Source organism: Cavia porcellus, unplaced genomic scaffold, assembly GCF_034190915.1.
Source record: "Cavia porcellus strain 051 isolate PalLab524CR breed Dunkin Hartley unplaced genomic scaffold, mCavPor4.1 scaffold_2, whole genome shotgun sequence".
In the NCBI taxonomy this organism is placed as follows: Eukaryota; Metazoa; Chordata; class Mammalia; order Rodentia; family Caviidae; genus Cavia; species Cavia porcellus.
The window spans coordinates 46700290-46727543 of record NW_026947485.1 but is presented as its reverse complement, the minus strand read 5'-3'; the positions used below and the strand labels follow the sequence as shown (position 1 = coordinate 46727543).

Sequence of the window (27254 nt, the reverse complement as noted above, 5' to 3'; positions counted from 1 at the left end):
TTGTGTGTGTAGTTGGAGGCAAAACTAGGTTTTAAGTTACTAAGAGGTAGCAAACCAACACTCCAGTGTTTGCTGCTAACGTACAACATATAAATAATAGAACAATATAAAGTTTTTCAAGTTAAATTACATTACTTTGAGTTAAACACAGTTGGTTCCTGTATGAAGTTTCAAAGAACAATGTTAAATATAAGAGGCAAAGCATAGTTTGTTACAGATAGATCAAGTGGAATCTTATTTCTGTGATGCCTTAGCTGCATGATTCCAGATGTGTCAACTCCTTTGAACCTGCTTTTTGTCTTACAGAATGGAGGCAGTAATGACCCACCTAAAAGATTAGCGAGGAGCAGAACTATAGCTAATACATGAGCACTAGGCATTACGTAGCCTTGTCATAAGCATCTAGCTTAAGCCTATTTTTTGCTAAGGTTGTTCCCTTGCCCCTTATGTTAGACACACATTATTTATTGAACTTGTTATTTAAAATTTGGCTTTTGGGCTGGGGATTTAGCTCAGTGACATAAGCGCTGCCTGGCAAGCGCAAGGTCGTGAGTTAGATCCCCAGTACCCCCACTCCCCCAAAAAAACAAAAAACAAGAAACCTTTTGCTTTCATGCTGCATCATAGCACTTTTTAATGTTCACAAGAAAGTTACTTGTAGGATAAGTGATTCAGTGGAAAACTGGACTTTGAAAAAATAGATGCAGCCCATAGAATATTTTTCAAAGAATTAGTTCTTTTCTATTTCACTGCAGAGTAAGTGCACAGAATTACATATTGAAAAACATTTCAGTTTGAAACCTCTACAAACTGTGGGCTGCATTAAATCTTTCCTCAAAAAAATTTCATATAAGCTTTGAATTATATTAAGACATTGCTTCTAGTTTGAGATGTCATATAATTTTCTGAAATTAGTCCAAAGATCGCTAGTTAAGTGAGAAAATGGAATTTTTCCACCTTAACTAGGGCAGTAGTATTATAAATACAATAATTTTAATCAGGCTTCTGGAAAATGAAGTTTTCTGAGTAAAATCCCCTTTTATTTGAGCCTTTTTCATAAATGTTTACAAGTATAATGGTCTGCTTTCTTGGCATAGAGAAATGTATGTATGGAATATAATAGCCTCTTTGTTTGTAGACTGAAGAGCTTTCTTTCATAATTCTAAATAACAGTTACTATGGTGTGGCACTATGGATGGCCTTATTGGAAGTAGAGGAGATTAGGTTGAAAGTAATCACAGGAGATATTTTTAAAAGCTGCCAGTCTTCCAGCCTCTCCTCCCTTTCAAATCTCATCTCAGCTTTGCTTTAATTCTCATATCTCCACGTCTTCTGAAATTTAAATGTAGAACATTTTCCTACAAATTGAGATTCTGGTATCTTAAAACTTAAAATGGATTAGAGGAGGCTTGGAAGATTATTTAGCCTAGCTCCCTATTTGGTAAATTCAAAACATCTGAGGCATAGTTTAACTGACTCGCTCAAGGACATTAAGCAGTTTCCCTAAAAGAAAGATTTAGATTTCCTCATTAAATTGACACTTTAACAGTGTCCCAAATTTTGGTGGTTATCTTTGATCTTCTTTGAAACAGGTAGATCGACACTTGAGAAAGCTGGATCAGGAGCTGGCTAAGTTTAAAATGGAGCTGGAAGCTGATAATGCTGGAATTACAGAGATATTAGAGAGGCGTAAGTAAAATTTACAGTTTTCCATCAATATTGGACAAATGTGCAAATCACTAAGGAGATACATGTGCCACAGCAGCTTTTCAGACACTCCCCTTCACTGAATAGTGGCGTCCAGGTTGCATAGCTTGGAGCCCTGCAGATGTAACTATTGGAGTCATGGATTCTGAGTAGAATAATGTAGGATATCGTCTCCACTTCTTGTGAAATTAACATATTGCACTATTTCATTTTAAAAAATACACATATACTAGTAAGATTGTTGATAAGAAAAAGAGATAAAGAAATAACCAATCAGAAACAAATGAACCATCCATCATTAATATGATGTTTTTCCTCCCCGTTTATGCATGTTGGCTTTGAGGAAGGCTGTTAAGTTTTCTTCTAGTAACTTAAAGCTTTTCCTCAACTGCATGTGCTGAGAAATATTCTAACTGCTTCCACAATATTTCCTCTTTTTTTTTAAAGAACTCTTTGTTAACCTTTTATCAGAAAAAAGTAATGGTAATATTTCTTTACAAGCCTAAGTTTAATTTCCTGCTATAACATCTCTAAATACTTGGTGGGTTTAATTCAGGACACTTCTCAAAAATGGAAGCATGAGTTCTGTTTTTTAACTAATTTTCATCTTTTCCAATGTAAATAGGTGAGGTACATAAAACTAGATAGTGTAGTCCTAGGCCTCAAGAATGTGTTCACTAAATGTTAATAAAACCAAATTAATATCGTGGCCAATTTCTACTAGAATATAATTAAAGTGCATAAACTTGTCTTTTTCTTTGATGAATTTCAACAGCAAGAATACATTACCTGTTTCTACTTGTAAATATGAAAGATTTTGACAGTGATAGGCTGTGTATCTGTTTATGTGCTCACTCTAGATCAATGAGAAGCCAGTCAATAATTCCATTTTAATATACATAGTTTGATTTTTAAACTCAAAATACATCCATCACTTCAGATAATTATCTAATTTATTTGTGATACTTTTATTATCAAGGCACCTTGTTTTAAGATAATAAGTATTTGAGGACAAAATAAAATAGTCTGTGCAGCTGTTTTGACTTCTTTTTTTGAAATGTTGATGTAGTTGAGAATAATAACTCATGCCTATTCAGTACTGCAGGAAGGTTAATAAAGCATCCTCTCTAAGGACACAGACATAAAACTAAATTGGATCAAGTTATAAACACTACTCCATCCTGTGCCCTGCCATAATTTCATCTCAAGGGATCAAAAATAAAACTCAGATAATTTCTCTTAAAGTATTTTAAAGCTTGATGTTGAAAGAGTCTAAATTTCTCACTTTTTGCAAGCAAAATCCCTACCTTCTTTTAGGAAGTAGTCAATATATGTCATTTTTATATCAAAGAATTTCCTTTCATATAGTAATATTCCCATCCCCTAGAACTTTAGAATGTTCCCATCCCCTAGAACTTTAGAATTTAGAATTTAAGAGGTCTTCAAAGGTTATACTAGATTGAATGTTTCAGGTTATCAGTAATGGGTTTAATATCCTTTCATCCATTTACATGGCACCCACTATGGTGAATTCCCTGAGTAGACATTAGTATGTTTGAGCAATTTTATATTTAAGGTGCATATTGGCAAATGGATTTCCCATGATGCAGAGACAGGATAGTGTATAGTAGAATTGGCAGTTGGTGATCCTTTGATTTGTCTGGCTAACATCAGATAGACATTTACATCACAGCTTGCCAGTCTTTTGCTGGGTAAGAGAACCCTTTGCCTGTAGCAGTTGACATAAAATTCTGTGGTGACATTTCATGGTAGTATGTTTCTGTACCTCTCTTTTTAGGATCTTTGGAATTAGACACTCCTTCACAGCCAGTGAACAATCACCATGCTCATTCACATACTCCAGTAGAAAGTAAGTTTGGTTTATTGTAGCTATAGTTAAATACTTAGATCTTTAATCAAAACTAAAAACTTGTGATGAATATTACCTCTATAATCTGTTTTATTATCTGTACGTAACCAGTTGAGAGAAATAATCTTTCCTTCTATTGTGTGTGTATGTGCATGTGTGTTTGCTGAAATATATTTTCATTGCCATTCTTGGCAGACCTATCATTTTCTTTGGGGAAGGCGTATTTGACTTAGTGTATGCCCTTTGTCTTCTTCCTGCTTAGCCCTGTATCATTAATGTGGTTGGTGAATTAGTAAGGGACTTGAGGCTGTCAGTTTCATTGACTGATTGGTACATTTTTGTCAGATTTTGATAGGATAAAAGGTTAGATTGAAAACTACTCTTAATGATATATAGTGTTCTGAAAACAAAATTCTCCTAATGTAATATGAAAAACCATGACACGTCATGGATTGTCTTCAATATTTTACTGTTAAAAGTTTTTAAATATCTGAGAACATGCGAATAAAGCATGTGATACAAGAACTTCTTGTTCTGTCTTCTGAGGAAAATATAACATTTTACATCTCTTGAGGAACCCAGACTCCTTGTAATTACACTTGTTTATAACTGATGGAAGTGTTATGCATTGTCCATGATTATCTACAGTTTAAAAACACACAGATTCTTTATTTATATTCAGAAAGGAAATATAACCCAACTTCTCACCATACAACAACAGATCATATTCCTGAAAAGAAGTTTAAATCTGAAGCCCTTCTGTCTACCCTCACATCAGATGCCTCTAAAGAAAATACTTTGGGTAAAGTTATTTTCTTAAATATATATTTTTTGTGTGTGTTCAAATAAATGGAAATGAAAGTATTTGAGGTTAATGAGTCATATAGTTTTGTTTCCTGGTTAAAGTCTGCATATAGAGAAAGAACATATTTCATGTGATTCACACTATAGTATATGAAGAATTTAAATATAATTATTTTATCTGTGTTGGAAAATAATGTATATTAAACTTAGTAATGTTATTCTGCAACTATTTGTTATTTTTTCAATACAGGTTGTCGAAATAATAATTCCACAGCTTCTTCCAACAATGCTTACAATGTGAATTCTTCCCAGCCTCTGGCATCTTACAACATCGGCTCATTGTCTTCAGGTAGTGGTGCAGGAGCAATTACCATGGCAGCAGCGCAAGCAGTTCAAGCCACAGCACAGGTAAAAAGGAACAGGTTTAGAGACACTGTTATATTTTGTCTTGAGTCATTGATAAACCCTTGTCGAAGCAAATGTGTGAACAAATAGTTTTCTTACATTGTGTAGTTCATTTTAAAATTGTAGTTTTAGGACATAGCATTTGATGAAGTAATTCATAAGAATTATCTGATTGATAATGAAAAGTGAACACTTCATTCATCATGCAAATCACATATAACCCTTCTCACAGTAATTGCTCGTATCACCTGTGTTCTCAGCGTCAATCCACAGTGCATACTATGCCAGTGTTATTCCTTTCTGCCACTTTCAAGGCTTTTTCTGTACCCTGAAGATTTGAGTGTGTTCACTTCTGTAGTTTGTCTGCATTCCAGATTGAGAAGTGACCCTTTCTATAGTTACTCCCAAATTGTATGAAAACTGATTTTAAATCTTTCCATGAAACAGCTTAAATGCCAGTGATGAAGGTAATAGTTTAAACAAAATAATTAATGGTAGATAAACAAAGGTAATACTGTAACATAAAACTTAAAAAAAATCTGTTTACATTCTTTAATCTATAAATGAATGTTTATTTAAGATGAAAGAAGGACGAAGGACATCAAGTTTAAAAGCCAGTTATGAGGCATTTAAGAATAATGACTTTCAATTGGGAAAAGAATTTTCAATGCCCAGGGAAGGAGCTGGCTATTCATCATCTTCAGCGCTCATGACAACATTAACACAGAATGCCAGCTCGTCAGCAGCGGACTCACGGAGCGGGCGGAAGAGCAAGTAAGTTCTGCTGGTACAGTAGCCCCGTGCCTGTGCTCAGTCCTCAGGCTGTTTTCCACCTCCGCTGGGCCTCCATATATTAACTCAAGATATACTGGGTGGAGATGAAGTTTTCATTTTCACTGCCATACTTTGACGGAATAAAAGTCTTTTAAAAAGGGTTAGAGCTACTTATAGTTTTCTAATCTTAAATTGAGCTTGTTAAAAAATAACGTAGGTTTGCTTTCTTTTAATTCAGTAGCATAAGCCATTTATAGACTGGTTTTTGTTTTTCATGTATAGCCTCCTACTTGCATATGTTTCAGGGTAAATTAATGCATAAAATGTAAATTATATCCTGGGAATTTAAAAAAATTTTCAGTTTTGCTCAGTAACAGGGTATCTTAATTTTTGTTCTTGTGTCCCAGAAATTGATATGAAAATGTTCCTAGAGTTTATATATGAGACTTTTAGAATGTTGTATGAGCCTTAATTCATATGAAAACTTAGCATCTGGTACCACCTCTCTTCGGTAATAAATATGCTGGGTGTTTATACATAATGAAAGTTCAAATGTCAGGCCAAAAGATGAGTTATCTAATTAGAGTATTATAATAATTTATTTTTAATAAATATACTTTATATTACAGTATTATATTATACTTTATATTTTTAATAAATATACTTTCTGTCAGTATGCCTCTAAAAGAATGATTGTAAAATAACCATAGAACTGTCAATTATCTTAAAAACGAAGTGATCTTTGTATCAGAGATCAAACTCACAACCTCATGCTTGCCAGGGAGGCACTTACAGTGCTGAGCTAAATCCCCAGGAAAATGAAATAACCTTATTGATTCAAATTTAATATAACTCACTATGTTAAATTTCTATTCTATGTTTTAAAAATTTAGTGTAGAGCTAGTGATAAATTAATTGTGAATTTTGACACTGTTCTGTCCTCCATGTGGTAAGTATTCACACATCAGTTAGTAATCATAATTATTTTCATGATACACTTTTGTTATTTGTGTATTAGATTTTGATAAGTATTCAGTTTACTTAGAGATACAAAAAATACCTGTAAGGTAACTAAAACTCATACCGTATTACTTCTTTAAAGTATTATATTCTGCAAAATTAAATCTAAGGTAATCAGTAACTTTGACTAAAAATTATCTTAAAATTTTGAAACATTTTAAAATAGTTTTTTAAATACCTTTTTTCTAGCAAGTGAAACAGTCCAAATAAAAATAAACTATTGAAAATGTTACCTTTTCTTATTCAGAACGTGTGCTTTTAAATCAGATTCCTGAAACATAGCATTCGACAGTTTATACATTCGATTTCATTTCATACCACTCAGTTATCTAGGAGTTACTCTCAGTTCAAACTTGATAATGAGCAAACAAAACAATGTTTTCTTTTCAGAAATAACAATAAGTCTTCAAACCAGCAGTCATCATCTTCCTCCTCTTCTTCTTCCTTGTCATCGTGTTCCTCATCATCAACTGTTGTACAAGAAATCTCCCAGCAAACAACGGTAGTGCCAGAATCTGATTCAAGTAGTCAGGTTGATTGGACTTATGACCCGAATGAACCTCGATATTGCATTTGTAATCAGGTAAAAATCTGGCATATGCCTGTAAAAGTGCAATCTGCATAAATTAGAACAAGAGAACTATTTAATTTTTAAGCACTTTCTAAATTCCAGTGAAATTACCTTTGCTTTGTTTTTCTCCTTATTTAAGTGCCTTGTTTGGTATAAGTGTGCATAAAATAAAAAAATATATATATTTTACTCGTAATCTGAGCCCTTAGATACAACCTGTAATTAAATACTTCACTACATGCTCTCTGAATGCATATTTGCTGCCATAATAAAACACAGACTGGGTAGCTTGAACAATAAAAGTGTATTATCTCACAGCTTTAAAGACTAGGAAGTCCAAAATTTAGGTGCTAGCTAGTTCTGTTTCCTGTGTTTTCCTAGCTTATAGATAGCTGACTTCTCACTTGTACTTATATGGCAGAGAAAGAAAGAACATTTGCTCTCTTGTCCCTTTTTCTAAAATAGTTTGTATTTTTATTAGTACATGTTTGTAGTACATAATGATTACATTCATCATGGGAAGTTAGTCCATGTACATAATGCATCTTAATTCTTTTTACTTCCCTTTTCTATCTTCCTCTCTGCCCTTGATCTGGGTCTTCTTCCCATTTGCAAATGGTGTTCCTACCTACATAGATACAGCCCTATCAGATTAGAGTCCCATGCTGTGGCCTCACCTAACTTTCACCACTTCCCCACAGGCCCTGTCTTCAGATATAGTCCCAGTGGGGACTGGAGTTTGGAGTTGAAGAATTAGGGGAGGATACTGGCATGCATTCTTTTAGGGGCAGGGTACCGGTTCTATAATGCATATTTACACTGATAACGTGTGTGTGTGTGTGTGTGTGTGTGTGTGTGTGTCTGAATTTGACACTGGAAATCATTGTATAGCCTTATTTGAAATTTTCATTTTTCACTAAATCAGGTACACTGAACATAATTTTTCTTTCAGGTCATTTGTTACTGTTCTCAAATTTTATTTTGTACTATTCCTCTTCATTTAACCTATGGCCAGCTATGTATTATTTCACTCATTTTAATGTTTTAAATTACAAATGACATAATTTTAAAATGTAATTTATTTTGTACACCTACTTTCTTGAATAATCTTGTATAAATAAAATGAGATTTGTAAGTAATACAGACTACCAAGATACATGTAGAAATTTTTTACCAAAAACTGATGGATGTACTTATTTCCTACATAGTTCAACACTATTTTTTTTTTTTTTCTTTTTCCTTTTTATTGGTACCAGGGATCGAACTCACGACTGCCTGCTTAGAAGGCAGGCGCTTATGCCGCTGAGCTAAACCTCCAGCCTCTCAACACTGAGTATTATTCTCTTAAAAACCATGTGCCAATTTAATAGTTTTTGTATTATAAGATCATTTTAATTGACTGAACTTTTTTGACCATTTTTATTGTTTTATGAATTAACTCTTAACATTCACTAACTTTTCTTACTGCTTTTGTCATGTACATTATAAATAGTTTGCTTTATTTTAATCTTAAAATTTTAAACTTACATAGTTAGAACTATCGGTCTTTTTCTTTGTGAACTCAGCCATGTCTCCTTTTTTCTTTTAAGTCCAGGAATCTAGTTTTTTGCACTGTTACAGCTCCAGCCTGTTTTTTAATTTTGAGACAGGTCCTTCACTTCTTGTTAAGTTGCCTGGGCCGGGCTCAAACTTGTGATCTTCCTGACTCAGCCTCTCACAGTGCTGGGATTACAGGCACATATTGCCATGCCTGCTTCAGTATCAATTCTTTTTGTCCTTTCATTCTTCTTTCCAAATTTGTTTTATATTCCTGTAGTTTTTGTATGATTTTTGTCTACTTCTTAATGTGCTTCCGTTTCTTCACATTTAAATCTTTCATTTGTCTGAAATTTATGTTATGGTGTGACTTGCCAGTCTAATTTTTTAGTTTTAATAGTTGTTAGTTCTTCTACTATCTCGTGATCAACTGTTTTAGTGTCAACAATTAGAAAAAGCAGTTCTGTATATATCTTACCATTGAATGTGGATTATCTACAGAAGAAGAAAATCAAGTTAACCCTAGAGTTTTCATCTGTGCCACTGGAAAGCTGAAAAGTGATGGGATGTGTCTATAGAATTTGAGGGAAAAATCGAGAGTGTTCAAACACATGATAGCCAAGGAGCTTGTTCCTGTTCAAGGGACCACATAAAGATATTCTCATTCATGCAGATAATTGGAAAATGTTGCCGTATAGTTAGCCCAGTCTGAAAAGTCAGAGAACAGAAGTGACTTTAGGAATTGCTATAAACTAATGGTGATGAACATTTAAAGAAAACAGAGAAGAGATGTATAGTAGGTAGTAAGTACAAAAGGTTTAATGAAATACACTGTCTATTGCCAAGTACAAATGACTTGGCACGATCCAAGAAGAAGTAAAAACTTTTAGCCAGTAAATATCCAAGAAAGTAACTTGAAAATTTTATAGTGAGACCCATAAAAGTGAGTCTGAAGTCACAGGGGTTTATAGAGACTGTTCTTCTAGGCTTTGAAGGAGTAGATAATTTCTGTGCATATCCCCGTGCTCCTACACTTCAAGAAAGTCATTTAGAAAAACACTGAATACTTTGATTATATGTTCAGTAAGTTTTTATTTCCTATCATTATTATAACAATTCAGATTTAGATGCTTGCTACATATAAAAATATTTATTTTTTAATTAGGTATCGTATGGTGAGATGGTGGGATGTGATAACCAAGATGTAAGTATTAAATTTTTATATTTAACAATGAAAACAATCATTATTTCTTGAGTATTGCTATGTACTGTGTCTTCTAGTGTTAAGAAAAACAGGTTTGCTATTCTGTTATGCTAACACAAAAATATTCTTCACAACACACTTTACTGTGTTCACATTTTTTAAAGCTACTTTTATTGTGTATGTGAGATTCTAACTTTCAAAAGTGTATTATATGTAAGTTACAAACATATGTTTTTCTTCTGGTAAAGAGAATGTGTTTTAGTTCCTGGAATCCAGTTCGTTTATCACATGGAAGAAATGGAACTTTAAAACAATACATATTTTAGAAATCTTGATGCTAAGGAATAATTGAGGATCTACTCTGAGATTATTTTTCTTGATGATAGTATAGTATTTCCTCCTGTACTTGGCAGCTAGAAAGAGCCACCTCTGACATAAAAAATAAAGGTAATGTGAAAGAAAAAAATTCCAGTGTCTTTAGGAGGCGTGACTATTGTTACAAGCTTTGTTAGTGCTGAGAATATTTTTGTTTAGTAATTTTGACTTCCTCATTACTTCTTAAGAGGTCAGCTTCCTTTCATGCTTCTTACTCCAGAGGGTAACAGAACCCTCAATTCTATGGCATACTACGCAGTAATTTCAAAATCCCTCAATTTACAAGAGTTTCTATAACACAGTCTAAGGTTTGACAGGGATTGCCTTGCTGCCCTAAAATTTGTACCTTTCCCTAACTTGACAGGGTATAAACATTTGTTCACACAGTTGGGTACAGATCCTCCTTCTACTGCCCTGTCTAGAAGCACCTGGGGACTGCTGGTGGTTATTCAAAACAGTATTACCCCACTACTCCAAGAAAGTCGTCATAGGCTGTCTATGGGGCAGTTGGTAGAAATGAAGTAAGATTTCTGCAAATATCAGCATCCTATGTTCTCAAACTCTTCGCATTCCCTGTTGTCCACTCTGAACACGAAGTCTTGTCTGCATGTGTATTGGGGGAGAAGGATGATTCTGGGATGCACTGAGCTAAGCTACATCCCTAGCTCTTTTAAGAGTTTTTTGTTTTGAGCTAAGGTCTCACCAATTCACTAAATTGGCAGGCGGGTGTGATCTTGTACAAGTTCCTCCTGCCTCAGTCTCCTAGAGTGCTGAGATTACAGGCATGCACCATTATTCTTAGTTAACATCTTACTTCTTTTTGTCCTTGAAAGAGGTGCTATCACCTAGTTATCCAAGTTAATGAAAATTAGTAAATTTTAGCTCATTAGTGTTATTAAAATAGATTACACGAACCTCAGTTATTTATCAAGGATATGTAATATTTTCAATGTCTCTGTTTCCCTATCTTGAAATTTACAAATTGGACTAAAGGATCTCTAAATTTTCGCCTACTAGCTGCACAAATTTCTTACCTCACAAATCTGCTTTTAGTTAAACGAAATAGAGTCTCTTTGTTGTATTTTAATATTCTTTTTGTTCTTTAGAAGTACTAAAAACTAGTTTTTGCCTTTTAGTGCCCAATAGAATGGTTCCATTATGGATGTGTTGGATTGACAGAAGCGCCAAAGGGAAAATGGTACTGTCCACAGTGCACTGCGGCAATGAAGAGAAGAGGCAGTCGACATAAATAAAGATGCCACTTCATTCGAGGAAGAGTAAAACTCCAGTTCAGCATTTTATATAGGACTGTAAAGAAGAAGAAAAGAGAAAAAACAACTCATTTCCAGGCAACCACTTAAAGGATATACACAGACAATCCTTTAAGGTCTTGAACTCGAACTTGAATTTTATGGGTTGTATTTTAATAATGTAAGTAAATTATTTATGCACTCTTGGTGTGCTATGAATATTATTCCAGTTAGCCTTGGATTATTTCTGTGGCCAACATATGCAGACATTTGTACTTCTGAACCATTTTCTCAAAGTAATGGGCATTCTATAATTTAGACTTCAAAGAATTCCAACGATGAAGATTTTAAGAAAACTATTTTATATTCAACAGGTATATTCTGCTGCATGTACTGTACTCCAGAGCTGTTATGTAACACTGTATATAAATGGTTGCAAAAAAGTCCTTCTAAAAAGAATTTAAGATAATGGTTTTTAAAATGCCTTTATAATAAGCTTTGTTTCTTTGTGAAACTTGATTCAGCAGGCTGAAGGAAATAGTTCATGTGATAAAGTGGGCTGGTGTCCTCTAGAGTACCTGGGTACATAACCAGAAACTCCTGTAGGTAAAAACTAATTTGTGCCATTAGTCTTTATATGTTTCTGCATCCAGATAGAGTGCAGTTCATGAGGGTGGGGGTGGGGGGCTGACGGGGAGAGGGTGTTAAAAGTGATACATTTTTATACCAAATGTGTTTATTTTTTTGTGCAAGTATTCCTTAAAATTGGAATTGTATTAGGTGTTAAAATAAAGTTTTTAAAAAAGTACTTGTATTTATACTTTACCCATTTGATAATGAATATTTCTTAATTCCAGTTACCTTCTAGTTTTCATAATCTAAAAAAGACAGACCCAGGACATAGACTGTTTTGTAATCTGTGATTTCTGTAATCATGTTCAGTATTTGTGTTAGGAGAGTAAGAGGAAGACATGTTTAATGTAAATTTGAAATGCCAATGTATTTTTCTAAAACACTTTTCTGGGTTTTCCTTCAGTCTAAGGGGCTTCTAAAAGAAGTCTAATTACAGCAAAATGAGACAAAAATAATGGTTATGTACGTTTTGGTTAGAGGCATTGTGGCCAACATGAGTAAAAAGACTTTTAGATTGGAACTTAAAATTCAACTGTTTTTAAATCTATGACATATTAGAACAATTAATTCAAATCTTGATTCACTAGGGGCCTTATTAAACCAGGGCAATGCTAGCTGTAGGGTATCGTTAAAGCACTCCTAAGGTTTAATCTTTGGTGCTACTTAAATTATAGATTTTATATAGCGGAAATTTTTTCACAATATAGTATGAAGTCTGATAAATAGAAAAATCCTTAGAACTTTTAAGACAGCTATTACATCTTACATCCTTTATACTGTAGCACGGGGTCCATCGGATTTCTACTTAAAACCACTTATGAGCCTCATAGAACTTATTCAAAAGACAGTGTAAAATCTATGCAATGCTACCTAAAGGATATGGATTAGAAAGGAAAGTTCAGAAGTCTCTTCCAACTTTGGGATTCCACAGTTCTCACTGGACATAGTCTGATTTTGTAACTCTGCCCAAAGGGATGAATTAGACTCATATGTGGATAATCATTTCATACAGTCATGGGTGTCATAATTTCATGATTCTTAGTGTTTTCATGGAGGTTTGATAAATCTTTAAGAAGTAATATAATTGTTCAGTTAGCCTATTAGTATGTTGCCTGCAGATGCTCCAAATTGTTATTTATATCTTCTGATTACAAAGTATGATGTTTCCAAACTCATAAAAATTGGTAAAAGGATAAAGCCTTATGCACAGCCTTATTTTAAGTGAAAGTTCCTTGTCTGAGTCAGGAACATCCCTGTTCCATCTGTTGTAGCCTCTACCAATTTCTCAATTCTGTTTCTTAACAAATCCGTGAGAAAACACTTTGACAAGTTTTAAACTTGAGCACTGAATATTTTAAAGTGTGTATAAAGAAGTAAACCAAAGTTTTGTGTGAATATTTAATAATGAGTAGAATCTATTAATATCAGATACATAGCTATATTTCTATAGCTATCATGTATTGATATCTATACCTTAGATATAGAGAAATAGGTAACATTTATATGTATCTATAGATAGATATATATAAAATGGGCCAAACAGGGAACTACCTCATTAAAAAGAGTGGCCAACTACTACTATTTTTTGTTACTTTTACACCAAGGGCATTCAAAAATCTTTGTTGTATAAAACTCATGTAACAATTGGTGGCATTAAAAAGTCCATATGTGGGTTCACAATTTATAGGTGGTCAAAACTGAGGCCTTACTGCTGTGGAGTGTATTTTAAAATGTTCATGGTGACACATTGAAGCAATAAATGGCTTAATCAAATGCCTAAATGAAGCGGAGTGTTTGATAAACATATAACATAGTCATTCTTTTTAAGAGCAGTTCATTTTGTTTTTCTCTTTTCTCCCTTAAAGCAAACTCGATGTCTTTTAAAAAGGTTTTTGACTGTGTTAGGTTTATACAGTTTTATTACCCTTTATCTTTAGGTAGACTTTAGAAACAGTCTGCTCGAGTGTATTATTTTAGACAAGTCAGTGTCTAGTAAACTTGGGTTATGAAGGGTACAATACTCTAAATGTGCAGACATTGCAGTTTTCCCTGTCACAAAAGTCTTAACAGGTAGGTTTTAAGAGGAAAGAATAGATGCTGAGGATACATGGTTTAAAGTGTGAAATGGGGATTGGCATGTTAACACGTAATTGTGTTGTTATCCTAAGTGCTGTATGAACACTGAGAAATTAGGAGAAAGAGAAATTGATTATTGCAGCACTTGGAAAAACTTAAAAAGAGGAATCATTGGAACTGAGTCCAAAGATAGATAAAAAGCCAGGCGTAGTGACATGTACCTGTAATCTCTGCTACTTGGGATGTTAGAGTGGGATGGTTTTGAATTCAAGGGCAAGCTGAGTAGCAGTGAGACTTGTTTCAAAAAAAAAATTTTTTTTTAAGTAGATGAAGTAGCGAAGGTTTTCAGAACAGATTGTTCATAAACATGCATCTGGAAATACAAGGCCCTCTGGAATGAGTGAGTGTGAGGTCAGTGGATATAGTGTCACAGAGAATCCAAAAGCTGAGCAAGAGTATTCATGAAGAGCATTCTACTGTGTCACCGAGCTCTGTTAACAGTAGTTTGAGAAGGGTAATGGGTACATATTTTTGTTAACTATAGTCATAATTTAATGATATCATACCACTTATGATTGTGAAGTCACGATGACTTCAATTAGAAATAGGAAATGTTAAGGTAAATCTTCTGTTTTTAAAATGAAAAATTAGAATTGGTTGATTAGGATTTTTAGTTTTCCTTATTTAAATGCTCAAATCTAAATTCTTAAAATAGTTTGTGATTTCTTACCCAGAATTCTCATATTCATCATCGAATTCTGCTCTAGAGAAATAAGTTAAAGTTTAAGTTGATGGAAAGATGAACTTCAGATTTTGGTTTGTATGTTTTTAATTGAAGTTTGATATAAGGAAGAATTTAAAGTTTCTATTTTAAAGTAGTCAGAAATGCCTAATCAACATTTTAACAAATATATTGTTAGAAGCCTCGGCATGACTTAAACATTTATTTGGAAGAAATTGAATAATTTTTAGTAGAAATTTTAGGGCCATATAATTCAGTGTTTAGTTAGTCCAGCACCACCCTTCACACTCTCCATTGCTCACAGAGGAAACTGTAAAGGAGACCATTATAATCGTTCATTTTCATTGCTCATTCAAAATTCAAGGTTTGATGAAATTTACAGCCTGTATGGGAAACAAGAGTGGGGAATGTGTGGGGATTTGTTTGTGTTTTGCTTATTCCCATTTCCCATATCTAATTGTCTTTTTAAATATGAATACCTTCCTTTTAGGAAGGTGTATAGTTGCTAGTCTTTAAAAGTTAAGCTCATTTAAAACATTCACAAGTTTAATATAGTAACGAAAAAACCTAGCAGTCATGTTTCAGTTCTTTTTTGCATTGTTAAATATGCTCCAGTAGAGGGACCCTTAATGCTGGCCTGTTAAAAACAACTGGAATAGGGACCAAGTGGCTTTTAAAAGCTGTCTGGGGCAGATGTAATGAAAAGGGGCAGCCACAAGTAATTCCACACTCAGGATGCAGTTAAAATCCTGAAGATGCTAATCACACCATTGCCAAAAGCTGCTGAGGTTCTCACTTTCTAACTTAAGTAACACAAATCTTAGGCAACCACATGCAAGAATTGTGCAACATCCATCATTTGGCTTAAATTTGAGTTGCTCAGCCTCAGTCCTTTTGACATTTCATTGTTGGGGCCAATCTGAGCATTGGAGGATATGTTTAGCAACATCATTGACCTGTACTGGAAGTCAGTAGCATCTCTGTCCCGCACTGCACCCTTGCCTGTTTTAACAACCAAAAATGTCTAGAAATTGCCAAATGTCCTCTACGGAAATTTGCCACATGCCTCCACTGGTTAAATATTACCCGGATATGACATCTCACTTGAAGGGAAAAGTGGGAATAATAATGAGAAGTATTTGAATCTATGATATATAGGCTGCTGCAAATTTGGGTGGTTTTTGTTAGGTTTGTTTTTGTTTTTTTGTTGTTGCTTTTTTTTTTTTTTTTTTTTTTTTTTTTTTGGTACTGAGGATCAAACTCAGGACCTTGTACTTGCCAGGAAGGTGCTTATGCTGTTGGGCTAAATCCCCGACCCGGCTGCTCCAAATTTGTAAGTTGCAAGGAGACATCTAGGTACTGCAAGGGCTCAGGGACAGGTAAATCAGCTTTCATCACAAAGCTGTATTGTACAGAGATACAAACACACTAGTAAATGCAATGCACCACAGATGTGATAAAAATAATTTTGGTATCAGTGCAAAATCTAAAATGCCTATGAAGAAAAAGTTGTGGAAAACAAAGCAATCAGTCAAAAATTGTAGAAAACTCAAAAGTACATGTCTTACCAATAAGGCGGCACCAAGTGTTGGCATATAGGATTCTCCAGGTGATTTGTGGTTTAGAAATACTGACCTAGAGGAAAACTGAAAAGCATTTGATTCAGACTCTGGTCCATCCAAACTGATTGTTCATAAACTTACAGAGATTGTAGTGTATGCCTATTTAAACAAACATAAACACAAGAAAAAGTGGATGAGTGCAGAATTGTCAACGCAACATTATCTCCATGAGTAAATTGAACAGACCGTGTGTGACGGAAGATCTGCACACTGTTCGTTTCACCATTTGATTCTCAAGCTTTTGTATATCCTGCTCAGTGGGTAAGGCATGAAATCACTGGAAAACAAGAATACTTTTTATTTTAATCAACAAAAATGTTTCTAAAATGTTCAGGAATCTTAAATTGAAAATCTATAGCTTGTACCAAAGGTGACTCCATTGAGTGAAGTGATTCTAACAAGAGCAAGTTAAGTTAAAAGGAAATCAATCAAGTTTAAATGTTAACTACATTACAGAATGCAGAAAAATGGCAGAGCTGCTTTAAGGGTTTGGTTAACTAATCTCCAACACATCAAGAGTCATAGATGAGCCTGATTGTGGACTCACATCTGCTGTGTACTGTAATGAGTGACCCATGAAAGCTGTCACATTTAAGGTCATAAACCCAACAAAATAATGTTCTGTATTTATATAACTTTGTGGATTAACTAAGTCTATTTGCATATACATTAACTCAGTATGGCATTTGCCTCTCAAGACACAAAGAGGTCTTTAAAACAGAAACTTGACGTTTTACGTATATTTTTCTATTAAATCCATATATATGTTAAGTATATATATATATATATATATATACATATATATATATATATATATAATTTTTATTCCACCATAAAGGGCATCTTGCTCTGTGAGTTTACAATTAATGATGACACAATATTATTCTCAGATTTCTCTTATACTGATGGCTAGTGTGATATCTTCATTAATAAATCTGGAAAAGAAACTTACTGGATTCTTAATGTCTGCAGATGAAAACGAAATAAACTCTTAAACTTGGAAATTATAGCCATCTTTGATCTGTGCCTAGCGTTCTTTACCAGCTTTGTCTTAATGATCTTAACCATAAAATCTGTATCTTCCTTTTGTGCAGCAGTTGAAATCTTTGTGACTGTTCAGGGCCAAGTTGAGAAGCAACTACTTTTCTGAAGCTTTCCTTACCACCTTTCAGAAGACATGAACTCCCTGCTTTGATTCTCCATGGCACTCACTTTATCTCCATCTTAGTTGTAGTTGGGATTATTACAGTATCTGTTTATCAGCCTTGTTTCCTCTTCCTTCTGCACATGCAGATAAACCTCATTTCCCAGCTCATTTTCCATTAGCTGTTCCAGATGAGACTGTGGCCAATACAACATTGGGCAAAGGAAACACCCAGGTGTAATCAATAAACCTAAATGTTTAACTTTTAAAAATAATTTACTACAATAAATGACATATTGCTGTCATTAATCTCCCTCAAAATACCCCCATTCACACTGAATGCACATCATTCTTGTTATGTTTTGAAGTTCTAAAAGTACTCTTTCATGAATGTCTTTAGTGGTGCTATTACGACTGCTCAATATCTTGAATCAATTCAAAATGTGTGCCTTTCATGATCACTTTGACCTTGGAGAGCAGACAGAAAGTTGCATAGTGCCATATCTGGTGAGCAGGGTAGATGAGGGTACACCCTAGTGTTTTTCTAAGCTTGCCTCTTTTGTTGGTTAACATTGAGCAACTGCAGTCACCATAGTTTTTGGTCAGTTTTAAAGCCAAGAAGGAGGACTTCCAGAATAGCTTCAGAAATCAGCAAAAATGATATGTATTTGGAGGCGAGGGGGATTGAAGGGAATTATCTACAATGTGTCTTTAGCTAAAATACATTTTTTAAACAGTCACTGTATTTTTTGATCACTTTGTGCATATGCCAGTTTGAGGCCTGGTTCCTAAAGTCCTCTCACATTATCCACCATACTCTTTCTTCAACTGTTACTGAGATTCAGAAAAGCCCAGTAGGCATTTAGGATTCCAGATTCTGGGAAATTGCCAGGTCCAACGTCCCTGGGAACCAAATATCTTAGTGAAAATTTATAATAATATAAAAGTATATGAGAGAGAAGTGACCTTTCTGTTGTATCTAGATTTGAGACTTTTTTAGTTGTTCACTATGATATCATGCTCTGATCAATTCGTCACTGTCATTTAGACATTCATAGTGTTTGTCAAATGCCTTCAGTTTTCCACAATGCCGAGGATAATGCTTTTGAACAGGAGAGATTCAATATATGATTTATGATTTAAGGCCCTCATCTTACGTTTGGAGATAATGAGGAAAGTTCAAGAGGGAGCATCAGATGACAGGTATTAGGGGTTGAGAAAAAGGCACTTAGACTCTTTAGGGAGAATATGTTGAAAGGGGCTGACCAGCTATTGCTGACAGCACTTCCAGGACTTGACTAACATCACTTCTGGTACGCATAGCTAGATTTCACATCATCATGAAGAGGAAAAGCTGTTCCCCAAAGGAAGACCAAGAGCCCTGAATCTGAAGATGGCAACAGAAAGGAAATTCACACCAAAATGTAGCCCTAGTGTCTCAGTTATCTTTCTCTCGTTGCTGAGACCAAATACCTGACATCCAAAGTTAAAGGGGGGAAGGTTTATTTAGTTCACAGTTTGTAGAAGTTTTTGCTTGTGATTAGCTCGCTCCAAGACAGAGTGAGTTGGCAGAGGGCTATTGTAGAGGAAAGCACTTCATTGCACAGCCTATAAGATAGCAAAAGTAACAAAGGGGAAAAAGCTCTTCCTGTCCCTTACAGTGTATGAAGGACACCTGCTCAGGGCAGGCGTAGCACTCACACCCTCAATCCTACCAGAACTGTGCCAACTAATCAGTGGACTAATTTGCTAATCACACACCCGTAATTCCAGTGTCATACACTCTAAATTCAACCAACTCCAAAAACCCTGCCCCCTCCATCATGACTTCTTTGGCAACGAGGCTTTGGGGGAACATCTACACAAAAGTCGTAACACCTAGAAACGTATTTTTTGTTTGTCAGGTGAACTTTGAGGTCATTTATTGCTCACTGAAGCCCCTGTTTTATGAGAAAGTTAGAACTTACAGAAGTAAATTAATTTTCCAAAATTTCTGATTCAACATTGCAATCTCCTGTTATTGATAGAGATGCATATTCCTATAGTCTAAAAGATACTATACGAAAAATACTTTCTTCCAGCATTAATTGTTTGGGTGCATGCTGGCTTCCCCACATAGTGTGCCAAATACCATATACAATCTGTGTAATGAAAGAGTATGTTTTGTGTTGCAAATGCCTGGGAGGAAGAATGCTTTAGTTTTATACAATACTAAAATTATGAGTAAGATCTGTCACTGCATTGCCTTAGTCCTGCTTAAATATATTCTCTTAAACACTGAAATACACAATCTTGAATCCAGAAAGAATACAGAAAGAGTCCAATGTGAAATACTGCTAAAATTCCCAGGTTCATGGTGCTACTATATCTACCATCCTGCTTTCCTTACTGGACCAATTTATTTCTGTCTTTTTGTTTCCTGTTCTGAATCCTTTAAGCACTAATAAATGTCTCTACTGAGTCTCCCATTCAGATGTGTCTAATAGATGAGAAATGGAAAAGAATCAATAGCAAAAACAACCCCCCCCAAACAAACTCCTGACTAAAAAACAAAGAACCTAAACACACGTTTCTTAGAATGAGACACAAATGGATAGCATGTGTATGCAAAAATGTTGAACTAACTACCAGGGAAGTGCAGATGAAAGCCATAGTGAGATGACACCGTACTCTAGGTAGAATGACTTTTATCAAAAAGACAAGCTGGTGTGGTGGCAAACACCTGTAATCCCAGCTACACTGGTGGCTGAGGCAGGAAGGTCACATGTTTGAGGCCAACCTGGACAACTTTTTCAGATCTTGTCTGAAAAATAAATAATAAATAGGCTTAGGTGTATCCCTGTGATACAGTATCTCTGGGTATGATTTCCAGTACCAAAAAAGCAAACAACTGGAGAGGAAGTAGAATCAGGAACCCTTGCTTGCACACTGTTGGTGAGAATGAATAATCTAGAATAGCAATTGCAGAAAACAGTGTAGAGGTCTTAAAAAGTTAAAAATGAAACTAAAGTGCTGTATAATTCAGTAATCTACTAGATGTGTATTCAAGGGAACTGAAATCAGTGTTCACAAGTATCTACACTCCCATGTTTATTGAAGCTATTCACAATAGTCACAAAATAGAAACGACGATCCATCTACTGATGACTGATACAGAAAATGTGGTATGTATGTATAGTAGAATACTATTCATCATGAAACAAATGAAACCCTATCATTAGTGACATTGTGGATGAAACTGGGGATCATTATGTTAAGTGAAACAAGCCAGACATAGATAACTCCCATATGATCTCATCACACACGCACGCACACATAGTTGGGTTTCTATTTGTTTGTTTTTGTGTCTTGAGACAGGGTCTCTGTCTGTAATTCAGGCCAGTTTTGAACTCACTATATAGCCCAGACTCACCTCAAATCTGTGGGATCCTCCTACCTCAACCTCCCGAGTGCTGGGATTAAGGAATGTACCACCGTGCCTCACATTCATATATGGAATGTTATAAAGTTGATCTCCTGGAAGTTGGGAATAGAGGTTATTACCAAAGGCTATGACAGGAAGAAGAAGGGAGTAATGAAGAGAGGTTGATCAGTGGATACCAAGTTATAACTGGTGGCACAAGTTCTGGCATACTACTTGCACAGGAAAGTGACCAGATGATAACATACTCTATACTGCAGAAAGCTAGAAGAAAGAGCTTAATGTTTTCATCATAAAGAAATGATAAACATTTGAGTAGGTAGATATGTTTTTAACCAATTAAAACTTCATCTAATATATACAGGTGATGAAGCATCACATGGTACGCTGTCAATAGCTATAATTTTTATGTGGTACCAACAGCACCCCAGAGGGAGGATCCGTATTTCTCAAATGAGAAAAACTGAACCTTAAAAAAGGTCAAATCTCTTGTTTAAGAAACAGCGAAGAGGCAGTGAATGCCAGATTATCTGAATTGGTTTCACTCTAAAATCAGATGTTATCTATACATTTCCTTAGTCTTGGGACCAATGACTACACTATCTTCTTCACACCTCTTCTCTGCACCTTCTTATCTAACCAACCTTTTCTTTCTGTTGCCAGTATCCATTTGTCTGCTGTCTTCTTAGGACTCTGTTGGGAGCCGCCGACACCGGTCGCCTTACTTGGCGGACGTAGGGCCTGTGGGTGAGAGCGGAGCCTGAGCTAGATTGCCCCTCCCATCGAGTGAGTCAAGTTGGCGCCTGCTTCCTGCCCCCTGATTGCGCTGGCGACTTAAACAACCCGCTCTGTAAGATAGTCTGCCTAGCAACAACTGATGTTAGCCAATCAGCCCGCATCGCGCGCTTTGAACTGATTGGCCACTGTCACCCTATAAAAGTGAATGCCTCTCCCGCCACGAGACAGGAAGCACAGAGAGAGATAGAGAAAGTCCACCGGCGAGAAAGGGCTGGTGGCAGAGAGGAGGCCTCGAGGGGCCCACGCGGAGACAAATAAAGGCAAGGTTGCACACCGCCAGACTTTGTCGTGTGTCTTTCCTGCCGGCCGGGAGCGACCCCGACATTTGGTGGCCCGTACGGGGACTGATCAACCCCGAGACACGGCGGTGGTGTGCAACGCTCCAGCGTGGTGCTGCCGGACAGGTGAGTTGGGGATAAGCCTGGGCTCTGGGTGGCGCGCACCTACAGGGCTTTTAGACTCCCCTCAGGCTCACGCGTAGGTGACGGGTTCTCTAAGTCACACGCGGTGAGTTACAGCCCTCAGAGGTTGAGGATGGGTAATTTACCGAGCGCGGAGGCGTGACCCTTGGTAAAGGCCCTTAGGAAGCTTTTAAAAGCTAGAGACCTCAGGGTAGGTCAAAAAACACTGAAACTATTCATAGCAGAGATAGATAGGGTGGCTCCCTGGTTTTTACCCACGGGGCATTTAAACCTGCCGTCATGGGAGAAGTTAGGCGGGGACCTCGCTTCGGCGGAATTGGAAGGGGATATTTCGCCGGCTATTCGCCCCCTGTGGGAAATGATACATGCATGCCTTGACTCCTATGCCGAGTTGCGCCGCGAATTGTGTGCGTGCGCCGCTCGAAAAAAGCAGAGAGAGGAAAAAGGGCCCCCGAGCGCTCTCTGGTGGGGAGGAGATAGAGAGCCATCCGCTCCGCCCTGGAGCTCTTCTCCAGAAGCGGCTCCCCGCCGAGAGGCCGCTACAGGGAACCCTCCCTTCTCTCAGCCGGCACAGGAAGTGACGCCCCGTTCCACTCTGTCGCGACCGCCGTCCTATGACGTTGCGCTGCGGGGCGGACGGTATTTTCATGGGCGGCTACTCTGCCGAGCAGGCTGAGAAAAACGCCGGTTGAGGAAACGGGGGCTGGGGATTTAGCTTAGCGGCATAAGCGCCTGCCTTGTAAGCAGGCAATCGCGAGTTCGATCCCTGGCACCGCCAAAAAAAAAAAAAAAAAAAAAAAAAAAAAAAACGAAAAAGACCAAAAATAAAAAAAAATAAAAAATAAAAAATAAAAAATAAAAAACAAAAAGGGGGAGTAAGCCAAGGCCTGCCTCCAAAGGCGCGGTTATCTATGGCATGACAATGGATGGGCCCGGATCCGGTGGTTAGCTGGAACCGAGGCGCGGTTTGTGTTTTTCTGCAGGAACCGGGACGAAAACCACTGTGGGTCCCAGAGAGGTTGACGCGACAAGTCCCTCGACTGAAGATCAGGCCTGTTCCACCAGGGGCCAACCGCAGACCCAACAACAAGATGAGCCCTAAAAGAACTGCAGGACAATCCCTTTTTGGGGAGCCTGGAATGGCTTGCTCCCCTATGTTTTACCATTGTTAGGTCCCCTGTGCTCCTTGCTTCTGCTCTTACTTGTAGGACCATTCTTGCTCCGATGGGTTACATCATTTATTAATGGGCGCCTTGCGGCGGCCCGGCGTCAAGTACGCCTGGTTGCCCATGCGGCCCTGGCAGCAGCCCGTGATGGGCACAATGACCCCCAGGCTTACGCATGGCTCGCTCGACTGGCCTACGACTGGGTCTAGGTGTGGCGGGTCTTCCGCATTCCTTCCCTAATGACACCACACAGCAGGGTAGGTGAGTCAATGACGGGTAAGAGCGTGCCTCCCCAGCATGACTCGACCTAAGCCAGGCCCTACCCCATGGCGCACGAAAGCCGCTGGATTACTAGAATCTGCCCAGATCTAGATGCCTCTCCGAGGGGATCACACGGAGGGGCATGAGTGCATGCCTATGTGCATCCAGGTTCCGTCCAGTTCACTCCTGGCCCTGGAAAAAGGACGAGGGTCTCAAGGCCTTGGCAGACCCGGGGGCGGCCGACCAGGGTCCAAGCCAAGGGCCTACGGTGGGCCTCAACACAGGGCATAAGCCTCTGCACTCGATCCAGGGCGGGCTGCGATGCATACATTCATTCAAAGTAAATAAAATAGGGGGAGATGTTGGGAGCCGCCGACACCGGTCGCCTTACTTGGCGGACGTAGGGCCTGTGGGTGAGAGCGGAGCCTGAGCTAGATTGCCCCTCCCATCGAGTGAGTCAAGTTGGCGCCTGCTTCCTGCCCCCTGATTGCGCTGGCGACTTAAACAACCCGCTCTGTAAGATAGTCTGCCTAGCAACAACTGATGTTAGCCAATCAGCCCGCATCGCGCGCTTTGAACTGATTGGCCACTGTCACCCTATAAAAGTGAATGCCTCTCCCGCCACGAGACAGGAAGCACAGAGAGAGATAGAGAAAGTCCACCGGCGAGAAAGGGCTGGTGGCAGAGAGGAGGCCTCGCGGGGCCCACGCGGAGACAAATAAAGGCAAGGTTGCACACCGCCAGACTTTGTCGTGTGTCTTTCCTGCCGGCCGGGAGCGACCCGGACAGGACTCAGTTATTAAGATGGGAACTAAGTCCTTCAAACTACTAGAACTTTCAGAAATTAGAACAGTTTCTATCTTCTTAATTCCTATTATTTGAAATCTCACTGTTGTACTTGCTTAACACTCTTGAAGGTGTGTCTTTCATTTCTCCCAATTAAAGGCAATTTTACTTAGCATCGGACTTGGTTTTTCTTGTGTATTTTGAACTTAGCAATTTGATAATGATATGAATGATCTTTCAGATTCCTCAAACATTGGCTTTTTTCAGATTTCTGGCCTGAATAGAACTGCCTGTTCATTGTGCATCTCCCAGTAAACTGTTTTATCACACCCGGGGTTGCATCAGCACAGGAAACTTCCCAGTTTGAAAATCTTGTAACTCCTTTTATTTTCCAGATCACATTATGTCCACTGAAACTATATGTCTTACAACATTATTGTTTTGACTTTTATCTAGCTGTCTCCCGAAGTCCTATATACTCATAAGTGGAGTTTTTGGAAGGTTATTGGATTATGAGGCTAATAGCTGACTTGTTCTTAGCTTAGGTCTGGTCTGCAGAGGTGGGTCACTCTGGAGGAATTTCTCTCTCTCTCTCTCTATCTCTCTCTCTCTCTCTCTCTCTCTCTCTCTGTCCTCCTTTCATGCTCTACCTGTTGGACACCGGACCATGGACTGAAATCTCTCCTTTTTAAATGGTGGTATTGGGAATATTGTCTTGGCAGTCAGGAAACTGACTATGATAACTTGTCTGGTTATTTCTTCCTAACTTTTTTCTCTTTTCTAAATGTCAAGTGCTACTTCATTTTTCTCTACTCCCTTTGTCATGTAATTGAGGACTCTGGGTTTATACAGAAAATGATATTAAATCCACTAGAACGGATACATGCAAGGCTTGGTATAAATCTACCTTTTTAAAAAATTAAAAAAAATTATTAAAGAGAAAAAACAAAACAGAAAAAGGGTACAAGTAATATAAAATTTCAAAAAAAAAATAAACACAAATCACTAGATAGATTTACAAGGGGGTGCTCCCCCTCGTAAAGTGATAGATCACTTAATAGATTACATATTGTCAGAAATAGTTGTTCAAGTTACAAAATTAAAGCATATAAAGTGAACATTCAAACACTGAGACTGCAAACAGTTCAGTGAGCCAACAAAAACTTAGTAATATGGCCATCTATCTTGCACACTTAAATATACATACAGTTATGTTCTTTAGAGCACTTTCTTTTCCTCTCTTTTTTACAATTACACATTTTGGGTTTTATTACTCCCACAGTTGTTATTACTTTTTTTTGAAGAGAATAAAACCAAATGTGACAAAACAAAACAGAGTCAGTCAAATCAAAATGATGGATATAGTACATGACATAAAAACAGAATACAAGGTAATCAACAATGGTTACCATAATGCCTCTTGCTACCTTAAAAAGAATTGCCTATATCATCAGGTATAATAAAATTGAACAAAACAGTACAGAACAAATTAATAAAACCAAAACATTGGAGACTTACAGGACTTCAAAAGAAGATAATAGTCAAACCAGAATGGGCATCATAGTGAATCTTATTGTCTTCAAAGTAGTTGCCTATACCCTCAAACTTGATACTATCAAGCAAAATAGAATAGGGTAAAATCAATGAAAACAAGATGGTGAGAGCAATAAAATCTACCTTTATTGTTAATATTAGTCTGTAATGATTTAATTTACTTGTTAAATTAAGTAACACTTGTTAGAACAAGTGTTAACATTGTTTTTCGCAGACAAGAAGCTGAAGAGGCCCATTTCTCTGAATCTGTAATACCGGGGTACCTCTAGAGGGCGCTCCCCCTCGTAAAACATAAGCAGAGAACTTAAAGGCTGGAGTATCTAGGAGTGTGGCATCAAGAGAGTTCTTCAACTCACAGGGAGTGTAGATTAGAAACAGGTTTGAGGCCCTGCTTAGGCTCAAAGCCTTTGGAGCATGTCTGCAAGCGCGCACAAGCAATCCTGCCTACCCTGAGTTTGCAAAGGAACGACTGGAAAAGGACGCAACGTGCACCAGATTCTCCTCGACACTTCTCCCAGTGAAAGAAAATGGAGTTTGGAGAATTGGAACTACTACATTAGCAGTGTCCATGCGACAGTGGGGACGGAATTTGACAGAGTTGAATTCGGGTCAAAGCCAGTCGTATACCCCTGTCTACTGCGCAAAAGCTACCTCCATGGTAAAAACTCACGTTAGAACCAAAATGCCAGGGGATTGGCCTTTGGAGAACCCAGGCCTGAGTTCAGGTGGACTTTAAAGACTTGGTGTTATTGTGCCTACCAGAGTTTTCTGTGCTGCGGTCCAGACTGTGCCTGTGACCCCCTTGGTCTCCTAAGCGTAACCGCAATTCCCTCGAGCGAAGAACCCACGTTAAACCCGCGGAGTCTGAGCCGGTCTCCGGGTAGATCTTTGGCATCCATTGACTAAGAGCTAATTGTGTTCCGATTGCTGCTTCAGGCGAGAAAAACCAAGACCTAAGGCCTCAGGCGTCAGGAAACACGCTGCTGCACCCGCAGCTCCGGGGAGGCAGTGGCTGTCAGGGGGAGTCTCGGCTGCGGTCGGCGGCGTGCGGCCGCTCCCGGGCTGCTCGCCCAGCCTTGCCCCGCCCCTCCCGCTCCGCCCGGCCCGGCCCGG

At 37.6% G+C, this 27254-nt stretch overlaps 1 protein-coding gene and 1 long non-coding RNA gene across 6 annotated transcripts in view; one reads left to right on the top strand and one right to left on the bottom strand.

Annotated features, from left to right (window-relative positions):
* The window catches only part of Ing3 (inhibitor of growth family member 3), a 26692-nt gene extending 12762 nt beyond the window's left edge, over positions 1–13930 (top strand). For 2 of the 4 annotated variants that reach the window (XM_003475145.5, XM_013158380.3), the window contains 8 exons: positions 1593–1689; positions 3506–3577; positions 4260–4379; positions 4632–4789; positions 5367–5560; positions 6971–7163; positions 9853–9891; positions 11403–13930. In XM_003475145.5, coding sequence (XP_003475193.1) covers positions 1593–1689; positions 3506–3577; positions 4260–4379; positions 4632–4789; positions 5367–5560; positions 6971–7163; positions 9853–9891; positions 11403–11519 — 990 coding nt within the window. In that variant the 3' untranslated portion in view covers positions 11520–13930. Of the gene's footprint in view, positions 1–1592; positions 1690–3505; positions 3578–4259; positions 4380–4631; positions 4790–5366; positions 5561–6970; positions 7164–9852; positions 9892–11402 lie in introns of those variants that run through there. The other 2 variants (XM_013158379.3, XM_063241611.1) reach the window with 2 other exon arrangements.
* On the bottom strand, positions 7016–27254 carry LOC111758382 (uncharacterized). 2 transcript variants are annotated; one of them, XR_002792561.2, is made up of 4 exons: positions 26901–27254; positions 16536–16613; positions 11301–11574; positions 7016–7197 (listed from the first exon to the last, which is right to left on the bottom strand). It is a non-coding gene; the product is annotated as an uncharacterized LOC111758382 (long non-coding RNA). The 2 variants fall into 2 exon arrangements; XR_010045011.1 differs by lacking the exon at positions 7016–7197 and adding an exon at positions 21799–21895 and having other exon boundaries at positions 11394–11574; positions 16536–21249.